Source organism: Pteropus medius, unplaced genomic scaffold (genome assembly GCF_902729225.1).
Source record: "Pteropus medius unplaced genomic scaffold, Ma_sr-lr_union100, whole genome shotgun sequence".
Classification (NCBI taxonomy): domain Eukaryota; kingdom Metazoa; phylum Chordata; class Mammalia; order Chiroptera; family Pteropodidae; genus Pteropus; species Pteropus medius.
Window position 1 is genome coordinate 14293363 of NW_024354502.1, and position 20162 is coordinate 14313524.

Sequence of the window (20162 nt, forward strand, 5' to 3'; positions counted from 1 at the left end):
CTGCAACACCTTAAGAATGCTGAATATATTTAGAACTTTAAACTTTAGAACATATGCTACAATTTGAGAATTTTAAAACCAGAGACAGGGTTAGGGTAAAGCTATGATTGCTAGTATTAAATACCTATCCTAAAACTGCCATCTCCTCTTCTCTTGATTTTTATTTCACTTTTCCCTGATTAGATACTTGAGAACACTCTATGATGGCTATTCATTTTTGTTTCTTCTGAATTAATGAAGGAATATCTAAAAAGTTATATTTATTTTAGTTTTTAAGTTTTTGTGCAAATAATTTTTTTCTGAAATTGTGAGATAAAGCAGAATACATGAGCGTGGTACTGCACATTATTTTAATTTCTTATTTCGCGAATTAGCAGAAGAGGAATTCACAAGCACCCAGAATGTGAACCGCAGTGCCTGTCCAATGTGACATGATTTCACATGACAGGCACTTTTCCGTATCTGAAAATTTCATGAAATTTTATTACCAAAGTATTTTACCAATTTAATTAACATGTCATTTTGCTGAGCTTACCTGATTATAAGAAAATAATAAAATGTCTCCATATGGTAGTTGGTTTGGTTTAACATCTGCTGAGTCAAAAAGAACAGCTGGGTTTTTCAGGGAATAACGACCACAGTAAGCATCAGTTTCAGCTGTCTTCTGCCCTCTATTAATATCTTCCTACAGAAACGGCAGCATTTCAAATGACAACATGATTTACTGTCTGCTTTATTCCTCAACATTCCACACAAGTCCTTCAAATTCCAACTCAGATTCCATTGCTCCCCAACTGTAACTTGAAATGTCCTCTCTTTGAAATTCTAAAGCTCTCATCCTATATCACTCATTTGGATCCATAATCACATAATCCCTTGTGCCTGTATTAGATTATTTCCCATCTTATCTTTCCCTTATATTATAAGCTCCATAAAGATATTTAGTCCTTCCTTCTACAAACCTTTATTTAGTGTTCACTGTGTGCCAGGTTTTTGTAAGTTTGTTCATTTGTGTGCTTTTTGTTTAATTTTCATGGTTCAAGTGGTGAAGAACACTATTCCTAAACATAGGAACCTCCCAATTTGGGACAAAGGAACTAAGGATTATAAAAACAAAGCTGAAGGGAGGCCTCACATAAACCCACAGAAAAGCATCAAGAAAGATGACTCAGAGGAAGTGACATACGAGTTGTCTTTAAAGATAAACAAGAGTTATTTTTTAAAAGGGGGGGTTCAAGGGGCTTCAGAAAGAGGGTAAAATAAGTGCAAAGAAGCAAGGATCTGAGCGAGTAGTGCTGGGAAATGCAAATAGTCAAGGTAAGGTGGTGCGAAGAAAGTGTGTTGTAATGATGATGGGATAAAGTAGGAAAGGGATATAATGTAAATTACTTGTAATTCCCATGGCTGCAAGTACTCCATTCAGTATAGGAGAGCCCAGATACATGTAGATTTACTAAATTAAGTTGAAAACATAGCCTAAGATTTTCCCTTTTTTTACTAATAAATCTGTTCATATAAAGCATCGTGTGATATGTAGATTTTAAAGACTCATTTATTTCTAGAGTATTGAATTGAATTGAATATTTCTTATTCTGATAATATTCCCTTGGAAATGGTGATTATCTGGCTTCCTTAAGTCTAAATTTTCTTTACTGTATATCACAAAGATAAACCTTTATATCTCACAAAGAAATAGTCATTAGATATTATACTAATTGACCAGAGGGTCATCTCAAAATTTACTATACAATGCCCTACTATAAATTGTATTCTCTGAAGCCAGTGAAGAAAGGAGATATAATCTGCATCCAAGTGAAGAGAACAAACAAAAAAACCTAGAGATATTACATTTTCCCATTTTGCCTATTTTCTTTTGCTCAAGAAATTCATGTGTGGTATAAATACTGCTTTCGCAAATGGATCATTTTATAATGCAAAGAGATGCCAGAAGAAACCTTACCAAAAGATTAGATATGTAATTTGACTTTGAACAATAAAGGAATTAATGCTAGTTCCAAAAAGAAATGACAAAATTCCAAACAATTATATGAATTCTTATTTGGTCAGTTTTGCAGTTCATTAAACATTCCATACCAGGTTAAAATCAGTTTCATAATCTCTGAAGTATTTCACAACATATCCTTCTTCAAAGTTTCCAATTTGCTGTGGACACTTAGCACTAACCATTTCTTCCACTGCTGCCTGAAACTAAAATAATAATATGAACTTTAGTAACTTCTTTTTCATGGAGAGTTAAAACATTAGTAATTCTACTGATAATTCTATGAATTAGTCATAGTCGAATTTCAACATAGTCATAAGATAATACACAAATTTTAGCCATAATTATGAGATCATTTCCTAAATAATACATGTAGTGTCCCGTGACTTTTTCAGGAGTTTTAATTTAGAATGACAACAGTTACATCCAATTGGCTAATGTTGGCTTACTTAATTAGTACTAAGGTAGACATATTTGTTTAACAGTTTTTTAAGGAGAGCAATGAGACAAACCTAAACGAATTAGCAGCCAATTAAACAGATTCCAAATGACTGGTTTTCCAAATTAACCCAAAAGTAACTGGGAAAAAATGGTACAATCCAACGCATTCTCTTTTTTCAAAAGGAGACATACAGATACTGAAAGCCTGTATTTAGGACTGTTTAAAATATAATAAATAATTCTGGATTACATAGGAATCTATACACATTCACGAGGTCTCCTACAATTTCCACATCTATTTCTTTGGCAAAGAACAGATATAAATAGCGTTTAGAACTAAAGACCTGAGATGCCATATGATGTGTAATCATCAAACAAATATTAACCTAAACTCATTGCATAGGTAGTTGTCAAACTTCAGTACTCATAACAGTCTTTCTTTACGAACAGCTGCCCCGTATGGAGATACATTGGATCCTGTTGCCCTAGATCTAAGAAATCCCCTTTCATTCCCTGTCTTTGCAATATTTCCTCCCTTCTCTGCTCACTTTGGGTTGACTAACCCATCATGCCAAGTGGGAGAGTGTATTACAACTCTTTAAAGTGTTTTTGTTTGTTTGTTTGTTTGTTTTTATAGAAAGGTGATGCCTAAATAGCTTTCTGTTTAAAAAATTAACATAGAGCATACTTCAGCTTCTGATGACCATGGGATAAGAGGCTTAGACATGATCCCACCCCAGTTCAGAGTGAATGTGTCCAAGCTGGGTTTTCCTTTGGTTTGTTCTGTAATATCCAGTGTGACGTTATGCCCTTCAAATACTTCATAACCAAGCATATTAAAGTCTCCTGCAATCAAGTACCAAACAGAATTTTAAGTTAATTAACAAAAACATCAATAGATCCGTAGTAGATGCTCAAATTTAACAAAATTGGTTTTATCTTTCCATTATCACAAAAGAAAGATGATGGGAAACTGCAGATCTTCAAATTTGGGCAGATTTATGTATAGCAGAAATAGGAAAACAGCAGATAAACAGAAAGAGGTGCTGAGACCATGACGTAAAAATCAATGCGCAGTTGGATATTCCAAAAATTCTTTTAGTTTTGTGTCAGTACCACCATCTTAGGGTAAAGGGCTAGGCTGGGATGGTGCCATTTTTTTTTTTTTTAAGATAAGAATAGGGTACAGAGCTGCATTTCAGGAAATAGCCCCAAGCCTGTGAGGCCTGTTTATGCATTCCTACTTTGGGAGAAATAAGGCCTTTTCCTCAGATGTCTCTTTTTCTTTGGAGGATGTTTTACTAGTGGAATCTTATTGACCTTCTTTGTTGGGTGAAGTCTTAGAATTTTCCCAGTTATGATTTTGGTACCATATTTCTTAAGGTCTCTGCTGAAAGCCTTAAAATTTCTCCTTGATCTATAATTAAGTTACTGGGAGCACAAGGATAACCGTATCTTCATTTATACAGTATTTTAACAATCTAACTTGCGGGGAATTTTTAGAACTTCCATTCATGTTAAACATAACTCTTGACCCTCCCTTCAACAATCAAATAAATAATTTCATAAAATGAGACAAACACTGAAGTACATTTTACTTATATGAATTGAGAAAGAATGATTGCCCAAAGAAAAACACATGCATATTCAGGGACCTATTTCATGAGCTAAGCACCTTCAATATACACATTGGTTGCTAAATTTGGCTTTTAAGACTTGCAAATATAAAACATTAATAAATTAATAGCTATTATTTAAAAAAAAGGGTAGAGAGGTCAAATAATTTTGAAAAAAGTTACTTAAAACACAAGTGAACTTTTCTGTTTTTGTTTGTTTCTCACTGTCGAACTCCTCAGAGATTTACTATTCTAATAAGCTCCGTCAATCTTCAAAGAGAAGCTATTGTAAGCAGTGTTTCCAACAGAGATTTGACAACAGAATCCTTTCATCAGGCAAGACCTGGCCAGGCGAGTGTCTCCTGGGCAATACTGATTTACTTAAACTTCATTTCCATAATTAATATCTTCACTAATTTTTGCTAACTTATAAAGTAGGCTATTATACTGATAGCACATCTGTAGTGCGTATGTATAGTATATTTCTCATGCACTGAAGCTGTGCATTCCTGGAGATACAACTGAAATACAAATTACAATAGAAAAAATTAACCACTTAATATCTATGTTTCCTAAAATTGATCAAGGCTGTGAATCCAATTCTTTTCTTATCTCATTTATGGAGCGTTTATCTCTTTTAGTGGAGTTACGCAGGATACAAAGTTTTTTCCTAAAAAAAACCTTTAGGGAAGTGCAAAGTGGAATACATGCTTACCTCTAGTTGATAAAAAAGTTATCATATAAACATAACTTTGGGGTTTTTTTGTTCTTATTACTTGAACTGAATCTGGTTTTAAAGACCAGAGGTCATTTAAGGCTGATTGTAGTATGACATCAGAAGCATCAGCAGGTAGCCAGACTTGGAAGAATTAAAAAAAAAAGAAGAGTTCAAATATTTCTGTATTGCCACAGCCAGCAATGAAATCATGTACCATATAAATCATCACTTAATGAAACTGTGTTCTGAAATTGAATTAAGTTCAATAATATTGACAACTTAATTGGATTGTGGCCTCTTGAGGATAGGCTCTTATTTTACTGTTTTAATATTCCCATAATAATAAGCACTGTATTTGGCAAACAGGAAGCACTCATCAATATTTACTGACTGAAACAATTAATAGAAAAGCAAAAATTACTTTTTCAGGATTTATTATAAAATATGGAAATACAATGTTTTTATTAACAAATAATTAGTGTCTCATGGGTCTATTACTTAATTTGAAAAATTGAAAGAAATGTTTTACTTCTCTGTAATGATGAATTTAATTCCAATTAACTTATACCTGTGAGTCACAGATATATAAAATCCTTGTATACATTTAGATACACACTTATCAGGATCCCTATAGAGGAAAATGATAGGATATATCATGTTTTTATTAGTGCTATTTTCTATCTCAGTCTGAAGGTTTTTCTCCATACTTTTCTGCTTTTTTTGTCTAGCATAATATTAAAACTATATTTTCCAGGCAGCAGAATTTGACTATAGCAAATATCTCTCAATAATTATATGTATATATAAAAAGAAATAAAATCTTCCTTATTATTTATCACTTACCAGTTTTTTCCCTGTCGTAAATTAATCTATATTGGTGAAGTGAACATGAATTAACTTCTATACATGGGCTGGTCACTGTGACCTTCTGAACTTCCTTAGTTGCATTAGTTGTTTCCCAGTTTTCCAATGTTATAACCTATTTCTCAATTAAAAAAATATTTTTTTTTATTATCTAGAAAAACACATTTTAAAAGCATTATAATTCGGTTAGTCAATGCTTTTTTATTACTCTATTTTATAGTTTTGTCTTAGGTAACAGCCTCTTTATTTTATAATACAGATGTTCCAGGCCGTAATTCAATAATTTTCTATGACTGCTTTCACCCAAACAGTACTTTACCTAGCAAAATGAATAACCAAATAGAACTCCTATCTTTGAACATTTACTTTCTATAAAGTGGATCTATAGTCATAGCAAACCTGTACTTCTTGGACAACTGTTGACTGGGATTGGATAACTTGTTCTTCATTTATTGCATCTTCTGTTTGTTGTTCAGAATAGACATTTTTATACTGGTAGAGTCCAACATCAACAAAAGCACTTAGTCGATACTCTTGTAGCAAGATTTCAATGTAATATCTGGAAAATAGAATAACTAATAAATATAACTTTTCTTTCCAGAGCACTTGTTGGGATTTTTTTTAATGCTATATAAAATACCTGCCTGTTAAATAATTGATATTGTAGTATCTCTGATTTTAAATATTAAAATATTAAAAGTTTTATAGTAGCTTACTAAAACAAAATGAACTATATAAGCTAGTTGCATTAGTTGAGAGTTGTTTCCATTCATAACTAATTCATTCGGTTTTCTCAAAAATATTTATTGAAAAAGATACTATCTCCTACCTCAAGGAGCTTAAAACAAAATTACATTGTAGTTTACAATACAAAATCTCTGGCATAAAACAAAGAGGACATGCAGAGGTTAAATACTTTAACATGTATAAGAAAATGACAAGTAGACTTAGATGTGCCACACATTTTGTACCTGAGTGGTTGTTTGTGTCAGGGATGAAAAGTTTCTACTCTCAGGTTCCTTAAATATTAGCTCCACTTGTAACTTGGGAAATAAAACATTGCTTCAAGAAAACTTTACTAATTAGATTGACTATGTATGGCCCTCCAACAGGTGGATGGGATTCATATCTTGTATTCATAGTTCTTGATTGCTGAGGCCCCCGGCCCATCATCCTACTCCTATCCAGGATGAGGCATTGACTGAACCACTGTTCCAGGTGAGCGCAAAGCTACTGCTTTCCTATCTAAATCTCTCTCAATATTACCATCGCTCCCATCTTTGGAGAGGGCTACTGGGAGTTCCTCTAAATTTCCTCCCATCATTCACCATATGCAAGACACTCTTGCATATGGAGAATAAGTGTCCATAGTTTATGGAAGACTCTGACTGAGGGACATTTATCACCTCTCATCCATCTAGGATGATGGGACTCTGGGTCATCCCCCTCACAGAACTGATACTGGAGGATTGCATCCGGCTCTTGGCTGCTTTGAGAACCTGTTTGCCAGCTCTATCAAATCGAGGTGGGCAACACTAAGGAGTAGGACTCAAAGAAGAACCATTAAGTTGTGTATCCTCACCTGACAGCTTAAAAACATTTAATAGGCACTTTCATTGTGCTAGACACTAATCTGAACACTTTACAGACATTATTATATTTAATCTTCACAAAGTCTTATAAAATATATATTATTATTCTGTTCATATGAATAACAGAGACTAAGAGAATTTTAAAGATTGAAAGATTATTTGAAAATTAGTAACTGAGGTAGGATTCAAAGTAGAACAGGGTGGCCAAAGAGATATGCACTTAGAGATGATGCTATATTATCTGAGTAGAATGAATTGGCGACATGAGCTACCTTAGAAAATGCCTCAGGGACCACTGTGCCATAAATCAGCTAGAGTGGCCTCGATTACAGAATACACAGCCATCATTCTAAGTGCATGTTGTAAATTCCAAGCTAGTGTGCAGCAGCACAGTTACCAGGCAGCAGGTACATTAAGAATTGCTTTCATGCAAGCGCTGTGCTCCTGCCAGCCAGGTAAACTGAACTCATTTTCCAAGGCCAGGGCAAAGCCTGAATGTGAATTAACACTGAACAGCAGTAGAGATTAGTTAAGTACCCCATTTACTATGAATTAGCAATGATTTTGATGGCTGTGTATTCTGTAATCTATGTATATAAGAAGTGAGAGTAGAAGGAGTAGGAGAAAAAGAAGAGAATGCTTCCCCCATGTGACCATGGCTAAGAACACTAGGTGTGATTACTCCCAGGTACTGCTGATCCCAATCATCTCTGCCCAATTCTGTCAGATCTCCATGGAGCAGCCTATGAGCATAATCTCATTAACATGTAGAATGGTGATGTGGTAGAATGAACAATAACAACAACAAAATCTCTCATCGAAGGTGAAATATATTTTTGTCACCCTTGAATCTATTTGGCCATTTACTTTGGTCGATGGGATACTAGCAGATGTGATGCAAGCAGAATCTTCCCAAGTATATGTGCATTAGGAATTGCCCTCTTTACTGCTGGGAACCCACTCATCAATGCGACAAGTCTGGGCTAGCTTCCTGGAAGATGAGAGACCGTGAGAGACCATAAGTTCCAACCATGCCAGGTAAGGCTCCAGGCATGTGAATGAGGCCATCCTAGACCATCCATCTCCAACTCAAGTAGCTAGGACCAAAAGTACTGCCCAGCCAACCACAAAATTAGGTTGCTTTAAGCTACAAAATTTGGGGGAGTAGTTTCTTATGCAGCAAATCCTAACAGATACAAACAATAAATAGAAAATGATTTCAATGAATCTTTTGATCTTCTTCATGTAACAGCTATTTTGAATATACCATGTATTTTACCTCCCTGTTTTCTAGGAATCCTGAATGTTTTTTTAATGAGATTATTTGCTTTTTGAATGATTCTTTCATCATCTCTCTGCATTTGACCCATTGGCGAAAAATGAGGTACTCCTTAAGGACAGTGGGAGTATTTTAATATCCTTTGTATTAAATTTCTGGTACCTGGCCCAGGGTCTGGAATAAATTAGTGAATAATAAATATATATTAACTGTGGCACCAAGCCATGTGGTTTTGGGATTTTTCTCTAGCAATATTCAAGAGCTCAGGCATAGGAGCAGGGAAATTAGATGGCCAAATTGACTGAAAGGTTCTAGTAAAAACCTAAAAACAGGATTGAGTAAATTTCACAAAGCTATAATTTCTGCAATAGGGATAATTTAGACTTTGAACTGCCCTGATTAAATGAATGTCAATAATTCTTGAAAATATAGAAACAGTATTTCATAAAATTACATAGGATGTCCATTTACAAATTAAGCCAATAAACTAATATTACTTCCTTCAATACAAATAGAAAATATTTTTAGATACAAAGTTATAATCTTTAAAACCACTAAATAATCTAAAGAAAAAAACTTACTCTTTTCCTTTCTGAAGAGGAATGTCATCAGATCTTTGTGTAGGACTGGAAAAATAACTGTTGGCATTTGAAGAATGGTATGCGATCTTCACCTTATTCCAAAAAGAAAGAGGAAGAGAGAGAGAGGGAGAGGGAAAGGAAGAGAGAGAAAGAAGTTATTAATAAATTTTCCATCATTTCTTATTATTTCTGTAAACCTTAGAACTTTTACAAATAGGAATATGAAACTACTTCATATTTATCTTATAAGCTCTGTTATCTATGATGGAATAGAATTTTTAAATATTACCACAGCTCACTTCGTTCCTTCCACCCTAACTTCAACACCACTATACAAAATTACCTGCACAGACCACAGCTTTTCTCATAGAACTACAAGGGAAAATAGAACGACGAGTACCAGCAAAATGGCAGTTATTATTAAATAAAATATTCTTTTGTTCTGTGAAAAACATTGAGGGATTTAATCCAAATGAGGTCATTAAAAGTAGGTCTGAAAAATGCCTAAGATCACTAAACGAGCCTGCATACTAGCATGGGAATGCTGGTGCTCTCAAGGAACGGCTATACCTTCTTTGGAGGAGGCATACTGACAAGCTGTGGGAAAACTGGAATTTCTGCATCACAGGCAGCAATTTAAACTTGTGCACCCAGTGTGAGAGGTAATCTTGCCATACATACTGAGTCATAAAATATTCTGTTCATTCGATTTATTAGTTTTGCATTAATGAATTTGTTCTAAGGAAATAATATAAAATACAGAATAATCTAATGAACATAGATGTTCAATAAGGTAATATTTGTGCTCATAAAAAATCAGAAGTAAGAAACCTGTCAGTATGAAATAGTATATGTTATTGCAATAACATTTTATTCAGTCATTAAACACATATTAGATAAATTATTTACTATCATGTGGACATGTGAAATTGTGACAAAAGAGGACTATGAAATTAGATGGATGATCCTCTTCACATAAAAAACAAAATAGAGATAACAAGGAAATGATAGACTTTCATTTCATGACTGAGTAAAAGTATAACAGTGAAATATTTTCATTCTTTTCCAAATTTTCTCTGTTGTAGTTATAATGCTTTCATAATCAAAACAAATTTCACTTGTAAAGAAAATATATGTAGTTTTTTCCATGGAAGAGAAAATTTAGATATAGGGAAGCATTTTCTTTTAGGCCATGGATTTTCTATGATAACTTCATATTTTATATCACAAGTGTGAAAACAGCCAAGAATCTAACCACGTGTAAATGTGTCTCAGAAATTAGTTAATATATTTATTCGTTTTGGTTTAGAATAGATCATACATATATATGAAGATTATCATATTGTTTTAATAATATCAAATAATTTTCTTTGGTTCCCCACCTTATCTTCTGGAAGTCCAGTTGGGCTGAAATAAATTGCATAACGGTCATCACCTTTGATATAAAATCTATAAACATCAGAATCTGGAGCCACCAAAAATCCACTGAAGCGTGCAACAAATGTATCTTGCTCCATTGGCCAAATATAGGAAGCTGAATCTACCCAACTGGCACCCAGGTAACCTGGTGTTTTTTCATTGTATTTAAGTACTTCTTCAAGATGTACCGGGCGGCTATTATTCCATACTTCAAGCTTTAGTCCTCTCCCACCTAGACATAATAAAATAAAAGAAGCTTTTCATTAGAATTTTGATGTGGTATCTCTATGGCCTTCTATTTGCTTGGTGGTTACAGATATTCTATTTCAGTTCACATTTTTAGAGCATGTGTGTAAGCAAAACGATTACACATACATGTCCCTGTATCCAGAGGATGGAGTGCTAGGAGAGTCTACAATTTATCATTTCCTCACTTCTCTGCACGTCAGGCTCTATACATGTGAAACGGAGTAATATTACTATTTGCATGGCTGCTATGGAGATTAAATATATGTGTAATATATATTTACATATATAACATCTATGTAAAATATTTGGCACTAAGTGCTTTACTTAAGATAACAATACAATAATTATTATTATATGACTGATGTTGCTTTACATAGTTAAGTCTCAAAACTTCAGGATTCAAATCATTTGATTACAAAACCTTTGCCTTGTTTATTCTCTGTAACAAAAGTTAATGGCTCACACTTAATCAAAAAACAGTGCTATCGGCTTTAAGATTTCTGTCAGTATTTCTTTTTCTTTTTCTTTTTCTTTTTTTTTAACATTACTTCTGCTCAAAGAAGATTTTATCTCTTTCTTGGACAGAATCAGAGACAATATTCTCATTAAGGTATCCGTACACTTGTCAGTGTAAACCCTGTGATTAGTTTTTTCACCATCAAAAACGAGCCATCTAACTCTTTATTTCTTTGTTAAAATACAACAATCGGCTCATGCTTTCCTCCAGAAGCCTTAAGCTTATATGGAGAGTCTGGATCTAGAAAATAATGTCTACTCCTCTACAGGTGAATTTTTCAAGAAAAGCTTGAGCTCTTCAACCTTTACAGCAGCAGCATTCTCTAACATATACAACTTTCTGCGAAGTTATCAACTATAAATATCAAAATTCTTAAACTGATCCTTTTTTTTCTATTATCATTCAAAACAAGGCAATTACTATTTGCACTTAAGGGGTTGACAGAATTTACTTGGCTTCAAATACGAACCACTGACACAATTATAAATTGATTTCACTATGTGCACAAGAAAAGATACACACGCCACTCAATGCGCACGGCATTTCGGTGGTATCACATCGAGGTCATTAGCTGCACTTTCATCAGGCCCCAGGTGAAAGTCCGAAAAGAATTTCGAGTTCCGTTTCTCTTATATCTTCTTATCTGTAGGGAGCTAAAGCTCCCCAAATTCAAAAGAGTGCATGGATTATCTCGGGAGGCCTGCTTGCATAAAAAAGAAAAGGCTGGTTCTGTGGAATTCCAGGAAGAAGAAGATTAAGTATAGCCAAAGGGAGTGTTGAAGGGAGTGTTGAAGGGAGTGTCACAGGGAGTGTCAATTGTACCTCGATCTTCAGGATGTTACTTTTATTATGTTATTTTGGGATACACAAAGGAACTGATTATGTATAAAAAGAAGCATAAGAAATAAACTCGGAGAGACAGTTGTGAGATCTGCTCTCCCTCCTGCACCCTGTCTGTCCTCTCTTTTTTCTCAGTCCCCGCTCCCCCATTCAGGTACCCGGTTTGACTTGGTCGGCTGGCTTCCGACAAAGTGGCGCCCGAACAGGGACCTGAAAACGGGGGAAAAAAGCAAGGACCCACCGCAAGACGAGTGCACTCTAGATTGGCCAAAGAAGCCGTGGGCGGTGAAGGTGAGTACGCAGGAGTTTTTGTAAATATAGAAACTGTAAGAGAAAATATAATGGGCCAAGGAAATAGTCGACTGCTATTTGTACATATGCTTAAGAATATGCTTAGAGTTAGAGGAGCTAAAGTAGGTCAGCAACAGTTAATGAAGTTTTTGCAATTTATAGAAGAAGTTTGTCCCTGGTTCCCTGAGGAAGGGACAATTGATTTAGAGACATGGTTAAGAGTGGGTAAAAAGTTACAGGATTACTATGATGCCCACGGACCTACTAAGGTTCCGGCAGATACTTTTGGGCTTTGGACTTTGATTAGAGATTCTTTAGACCCTAGGCATGAAAGAGATCAGATTAAAGAACAAATGTCACCTGTACTTAAAACAGAAAGTGTTCATGAGTATGACGAATCTGAGGCTGCTGGGGTTGTGCCTTCTGCCCCTCCGATGCCTCCCCCTCCTTTCGACTCCATTTTTACTGATGATACGGAGGAGGAGGCCGCTAGATATCATTCACCTGATGAAAATTCAGCTCCACTTGTAGCTATTGGAGGCGTTACCCAACCCGCAGTACCAGATAACATTCATAAAGAAATTGATCAGCTTAAGCGCCAACTTAAGCAACTTACTGTGCAAATAAGTGGGAAACAGGGAGGCGGTAAACCGCTGCAACTACCTGCTATGGACACTCTGAGTAAAAATCTGACTAAAGAGGATTTTTTGCATCCTCTACATCCCACAGTTATAGCTGGTGTGGACCCTCCTCCACTGAAATTTAAGGGCCTAAATTCTGAAGGACAACTTATTCCTGCACTTAAGGTCCCTTATTCTGAGACTGGCTTACAGAAGGGGCTTAGAATAGCTGCAGCTAATGGAGACAATATCGGAGATTTTAAAATGGCTTTTCCAGTAATAGATCAGCATGATCAACAAGGGCAAAACATCAGGAGACATGAGCCTTTGCCTTTTAGGGTATTAAAAGAATTGAAAATGGCTTGTGCTCAATATGGAGCTACTACTCCATTTACTTTGGCTCAGGTGGAAGGACTTACGGCTTCTGCTCTGACGCCTTGGGATTGGAGAATTGTGGCAAGAGCTTGCTTATCCGATGAGGATTTTTTATTATGGGATACTTCTTTTAGAGAGCATTGTGAAAGGACTGCTAAATTAAACAAGGGAGCCAATAATGGAATTACTTACGATATGCTTGCTGGTGAAGGTCCATATAAAGAAAATGTAAACCAGTTAACTTATCCTGCTGGCGCTTATGCCCAGATCAATACTGCAGCTAAAGAAGCTTGGAAATCTCTACCTTGTAGTAACAGAAAGACTGAAGAATTATCTAAGATTAGGCAAGGACCTGATGAGCCTTTTCAAGATTTTGTTGATAGATTGTTGAATGCAGCGGTCGGCTTATCAGTGATCCCGGCTTATCAGTGATCCCGAGGCCGAAACTATTCTAGTAAAAATATTAGCATATGAGAATGCTAATTCTGCCTGTCAGGCCGCAATTAGACCTTTTAAAAGGAAAGGGGATCTTGGAGATTACATCCGACTTTGCTCGGACATTGGGCCCTCTTATACCCAAGGAATAGCCATTGCTGCAGCACTGCAAGGAAAATCTATTAAGCAAGTATTAACAGGTCAAGCAAAATACGGGAAAGGAAGAGAGATTAATGCTGGTGTGTGCTTTGGATGTGGAAAATCAGGCCATCAGATTCGACAGTGTCCCACTAGGGGCAATGTCCCAAGGGTGCGTGAAGTGTGTCCAAAATGTAGAAAAGGAAAGCATTGGGCACGAGATTGTAAGTCTAAGACCAATGTAGCAGGCCAATTTATTCAGGGAAACGGATGGAGGGGCCCGCCCCGGGCCCCTGCACAATGTTACGAGGCAATGCAAACTTTCATCCCTCAGCAGGGAAATCCCCAGGGAGGTCTGTTACAGAACTTTTCCGAGCAACCTCAGGCAGCGCAGGACTGGACCTCAGTTCCTCCACCTACGCAGTTTTAACCCCTGAAATGGGAATTCAAGCCCTACCTACAGGAGTGTGGGGGCCTCTCCCATCAGGAACATTAGGATTGCTGTTAGGAAGAAGTAGTACTACCATGCAAGGAATTATTGTTCATCCTGGCATAATTAATGCTGATTACACAGGAGAAATAAAAATTATGACTGGGTCCCCTTCTAAAATTTCTGCAATTCAAGCGGGACAACAAATAGCACAGCTTATTATCTTGCCGGCAAATCCAATTGGTCATGCTAAGAGTAGTAAACTAAGGGGTACACAAGGTTTTGGCTCATCTGATCTCTATTGGATCCAAGCTATTGGGCCAAAGAGACCCGAACTCAAGTTAAAAATTAGAGGAAAAGAATTCTTAGGGTTACTAGATACAGGAGCTGATGTATCTGTTATAGCTCTGCAGCATTGGCCCCAGCAGTGGCCTAAACAACCTACTATGACACAGTTGCAGGGAATAGGGCAGCAAACCACTCCTGAGCAAAGTAGTGATTTATTAACCTGGGAAGATCAAGATAACAATAAAGGGACATTCCAACCTTATATTGTTCCAGGATTACCTGTTAACCTCTGGGGAAGAGATATTATGGAAAAGATGGGAGTATATCTCCACAACCCAAATAAGATAATTACTCAACAAATGTTTGATCAGGGACAGCTCCCATTTCAGGGGATGGGGAGATAGAATCAAGGAATAATTAACCCTTTGCAGCCTATGCCATTGACACCTCGAGCAGGGCTTGGATATTTTTAACAGGGGTCATTGAACAACCTGTACCCCATGTGGATCCAATAACCTGGAAAAGCGAGGATCCTGTATGGGTGGATCAATGGCCCTTGACTGAGGAAAAAATACAAGCCGCTCAGCAGTTAGTACAGGAACAGCTAGAGAGCGGACATATTGAGGAATCTAATTCCCTTTGGAATTCTCCTATATTTGTAATAAAGAAAAAATCAGGAAAATGGAGACTCTTACAAGATTTAAGGGCTGTAAACCAGACAATGGAATTAATGGGAGCATTGCAGCCTGGGTTGCCTTCTCCGGCTGCCATTCCTAAAGATACTTATAAGATCATTATTGATTTGAAAGATTGTTTTTATACTGTTCCCTTATGCCCTGTTGATTGTAAGCGGTTTGCCTTTAGTGTGCCTTCATCTAATTTTAAAAAACCAATGACAAGGTATCACTGGAAAGTTTTGCCACAAGGCATGGCCAATAGTCCTATACTATGTCAAAAATTTGTGGCTCAAGCATTGGCTTCCATACGTAGAAAATTTTTAAACGGTATATTTAATTCATTATATGGATGATATCCTGTTAGCCCATAAAAACGAGCCTGCACTTTTACAGTGCTATGATCAATTACAGAAGGAATTGGAACATTGGGGACTAAAAATTGCCCCTGAAAAGGTACAATGGGAAGAGCCTTATACTTATCTAGGATACATGTTATATCCCATGGTGATAATGCCTCAAAAGATACAGATCAGAAGAGATCATCTGAAAACTCAATGATTTTCAAAAATTTCTGGGGGACATTAATTGGGTAAGACCTCATTTAAAGATTACCACTGAAGAATTAAAACCGTTGTTTGATATATTAAAAGGCGATGCGTCTCCTACATCACCTAGACAATTGACACAGGAAGCAAGAGAAGCTTTACAGCTGGTAGAATCTGCTATATCTGCCCAGCAGGTACAATATATTGATTATACTCAAGAGTGGTATGGATATGTTCTCGCTACAAAACATACACCTACTGGCGTTTTGTGGCAGCATGGACCCTTACGATGGATCCACCTCCCTGTGTCACCTTCTAAAGTTCTCAATCCATATCATGAAGCAGTGGCTTCTCTCATACAGCTGTTAAGAGAAGAGTCAAGGAAGTACTTTGGCAAAGAGCCACATATCATAGTAGTACCCTTTACTCAACAGCAATTAAATTGGTTATTTCAAAATTCTGACTCATGGAACATAGCCTTTGCATATTATACAGGAAAAATTGACAATCACTATACTGGTGACAAACTTTTACAGTTTGCTAATATGCAATCATTTATCTTTCCTCGTGTAATTAAGACCACCCCGATACAGAATGCTCTTAATATATTTACTGATGGTTCCTCTAATGGAAAAGCCGTGTATGCTGTTGACAACCAAAATCCTATTGTCATACAAACATCCCTTGCATCTGCTTAGATTGTAGAATTGCGGGCAGTTGCTGCAATTTTTCAAATATTCGCTCAACAACCCCTTAACCTATATACTGATAGTCAATACATTGCTAAAGCTTTAATTATATTGGAGACTGTACCTTATATTGCTACCCACAATTCCGAGGTGCATTCATTATTGGCGCAAATTCAATTGGCTATGCACAACAGAAAAGAATTCTGCTATGTGACTCATATTCGAGCTCATACAAATCTCCCTGGTCCTTTGTCTAAGGCTAATGCACTTGTTGATGCAGCCACCCACCTATGTCTTACTAGTAATGTTGAACAAGCACGACAATCTCACGCTATACATCATCAAAATAGCTCTTATCTAAGAAAGCAATTTCATCTCACCAGAGAAGCAGCAAGACAAATTATAAAATGTTGTCCCACTTGCCCTCAGTTTTTTCATGTTCCTCATTATGGTATTAATCCCCGTGGTTTGATACCGAATCAAATTTGGCAAATGGACGTAACCCACATTCCTGAATTTGGTAGATTAAAATATGTACATGTTACTGTAGATACATTTTCTGGATTCATTTTCGCTTCTGCTTTGACTGGTGAAGCCACTAAACATGTTATTGATCACTGCTTACGCTGCTTTGCAGCTATTGGATGTCCTCAAATTCTTAAGACAGACAATGGCTCTGGTTATACTAGTGTCGCTTTTAAAACATTTTGCTCTCAGTTATATATTGAACATAAAACTGGTATTCCTTACAACCCACAAGGTCAAGGCATTGTGGAACGTGCCCATGGCTCTCTAAAGACTCAACTTGAGAAAATAAAAAAGGGGGAGTTATACCCCTATTCTCCACAAAATTATTTAAATCATGCCTTATTCATTTTAAATTTTTTAAATTTGGATGCCAAAGGGCACTCTGCAGCTGAGCGCTTATGGCATCCCACTACTACTTCTAATTATGCCACTGTAAAATGGAAAGATCTGTTAACTGGACAATGGAATGGACCAGATCCTGTATTAATATGGGGACGAGGGCATGTTTGTGTTTTTCCGCAGGGAGCTGACGGAGCACGCTGGTTGCCTGAACGACTAGTGCGGCATGCCGAAAATGAACATCGAGATTATTCTTCTGATGGGAATACTGATTAATCCAAAAGCTTATGCCGCAGTGCATTGGGCTTACATCCCGGATCCTCCGGTACTACATCCAACTGTTTGGTCTGGGCCACAGATCCAGGTTTTTTCTAATAACTCTAGACTTTTAGGATTGCCATTAGCCATGGAACAGCAATGTGTATCTGATAATTTTAATTTTTCAGCATCAGCAATAGGACTACCTATTTGTTTTCTATTCAATTCTACTTCCCAGCCTGGGTGTTTGAATATCACGGAGCAACCTTGGCCTAAGAAAGGAGGAGCTGTTATGCTTGGGGCTCCTGATGGCGAAGCTGTAAGCAATAATGATACGATCCTGTTTGAACTTTGTCACTCGAAGAGGCATCTGCAAAAAGATTCAGTATGGTGGCATCGTTGTCATCAAGAGAATGTCACTTTGTACCGGGTAACAGGATTTAATGAAACTGTTTGGGACTTCTCTCGGCCTTATGACACTGGGACTGCTTTATCTGCTGGACTCTGGAAAACAAGCTCTGGCGCTTGGCAGACTCATATTTGGAAACTGGCTGCCAGACTTGTGACAATGAGTATTAGCATGACTAATGAATCTCGGACCAATTCACACAGTAGTGGTTCAGGAGAAAGATTCTCATATGCCCTTAGAACTTGTGTTAATGTCCCATATATGTTATTGTTAGGAAATTTCAATATTACCGTAGATAATAATACTAATCAATTTAATGTATCTTGTAATAATTGTCAGCTGTCTAATTGTGTTACTCCTGTTAACACTTCTGTTCTTGTGCTTAGACAACCACAATTTATAATGGTTCCTGTTAACCTTACAGGCCCTTGGTTTGATGAATATGGGTTACAGGTTTTACAAGAAATTAACACGGCCTTAGGAAGATCTAAAAGGGCTGTGGCTGTTGTTGTGGCAGGTATTCTTGCAGTTGTCGCCTTGGTGGTTATAGCCACCACTGCTTCCATATCCTTGTCCAACTCTGTGCAAACTGCAACATTTGTTAATGATCTGACAAAAAATGTTTCATTAGCTATGGGATCTCAAGAAAGTATTGATGAAAAAATTGAACAAAAATTAGATGCACTATATGAAACAGTAAACTTTTTGGGAGAAGAAGTTCAAGCCTTAAAATTGTCCTCCCGCTTACGTTGCCATGTACAATATCGATAGATTTGTGTAACTCCAAAAAGGTATAATAGTACCACCCATCCTTGGGATAAGATAAAAAATCATTTACAAGGGATCTGGCATAGTGCTAATATGTCATTAGATTTGGTTCAATTACATCGAGACATTTTAGCCTTAAAAGAAGCTCCCGAACTACAAATAAATACTGATCAAACAGTGCAAGAATTTATAAAGGGTTTAAAAGGTTTAGTCCCTACTTGGGGACCACTTACTCATTTATTAGGATTTGTTATCATTCTAGCCTGTTTCATGTTAGTCATCTTGTGTTTATTGCCATATCTGTTGAAACGCGCAATTCGAGCAGTGCGAGATGTTGGTTCCGAGATACATGCAATAAAATTAAAAAATAAAAATACCCCAGTATAGTGGCTGGTAGTCAAAGACGGGTAAGGACTTCTTGGAAACTGGACAACCTAAGACAGGGCATGTATGATGGAATACATGTTCCAATGACGGGTAAGCTCCATGTTTCGCAGGAAGCCACCTAAGACAGGCACAGTCTACTATAAAGTAAAAAGGGGGAATTGTAGGGAGCTAAAGCTCCCCAAATTCAAAAGAGTGCATGGATTATCTCGGGAGGCCTGCTTGCATAAAAAAGAAAAGGCTGGTTCTGTGGAATTCCAGGAAGAAGAAGATTAAGTATAGCCAAAGGGAGTGTTGAAGGGAGTGTTGAAGGGAGTGTCACAGGGAGTGTCAATTGTACCTCGATCTTCAGGATGTTACTTTTATTATGTTATTTTGGGATACACAAAGGAACTGATTATGTATAAAAAGAAGCATAAGAAATAAACTCGGAGAGACAGTTGTGAGATCTGCTCTCCCTCCTGCACCCTGTCTGTCCTCTCTTTTTTCTCAGTCCCCGCTCCCCCATTCAGGTACCTGGTTTGACTTGGTCGGCTGGCTTCCGACACCACTCTTAAATCATCCCAGACAAGTCAGGATTTAACCTCTGCCAGTTATTTTTAACAGGAAAGGGCATATTTTAAATTTCCATGTAACCAGTGTCAACATTTAGTAATCATCATTTAATTTAAAATAAAGGCACCATCATACTCTATCAATAGAGAGGTGCTGTTTTCAGTAGGGTGGCCAAGGAATTTAGGTCAAGTTTACCTTGGCTGGTGCAGCCTCGATGCAGCTATTTTAATACAAATTTCCTGATCCAGAATGTGTAAAGAAAAAAAAATAACTAGGAAGAAATTTATTATAATTCTAGCTACAAATTCTAAAAAT

The 20162-nt window shown here is 36.7% G+C and overlaps 1 protein-coding gene across 1 annotated transcript in view; it reads right to left on the reverse strand.

Moving 5' to 3' along the window:
* PKHD1L1 (PKHD1 like 1) overlaps positions 1 to 20162 on the reverse strand; it is a 140147-nt gene that overhangs the window by 95416 nt on the left and 24569 nt on the right. Inside the window, exons 13-20 of the mRNA XM_039853718.1 lie at positions 10476 to 10744; positions 9094 to 9185; positions 6041 to 6200; positions 5621 to 5756; positions 4775 to 4918; positions 3132 to 3289; positions 2095 to 2208; positions 536 to 685 (exon numbers count right to left, since the gene is read on the reverse strand). Coding sequence (XP_039709652.1) covers positions 536 to 685; positions 2095 to 2208; positions 3132 to 3289; positions 4775 to 4918; positions 5621 to 5756; positions 6041 to 6200; positions 9094 to 9185; positions 10476 to 10744 — 1223 coding nt within the window. The remainder of the gene's footprint in view (positions 1 to 535; positions 686 to 2094; positions 2209 to 3131; positions 3290 to 4774; positions 4919 to 5620; positions 5757 to 6040; positions 6201 to 9093; positions 9186 to 10475; positions 10745 to 20162) is intronic.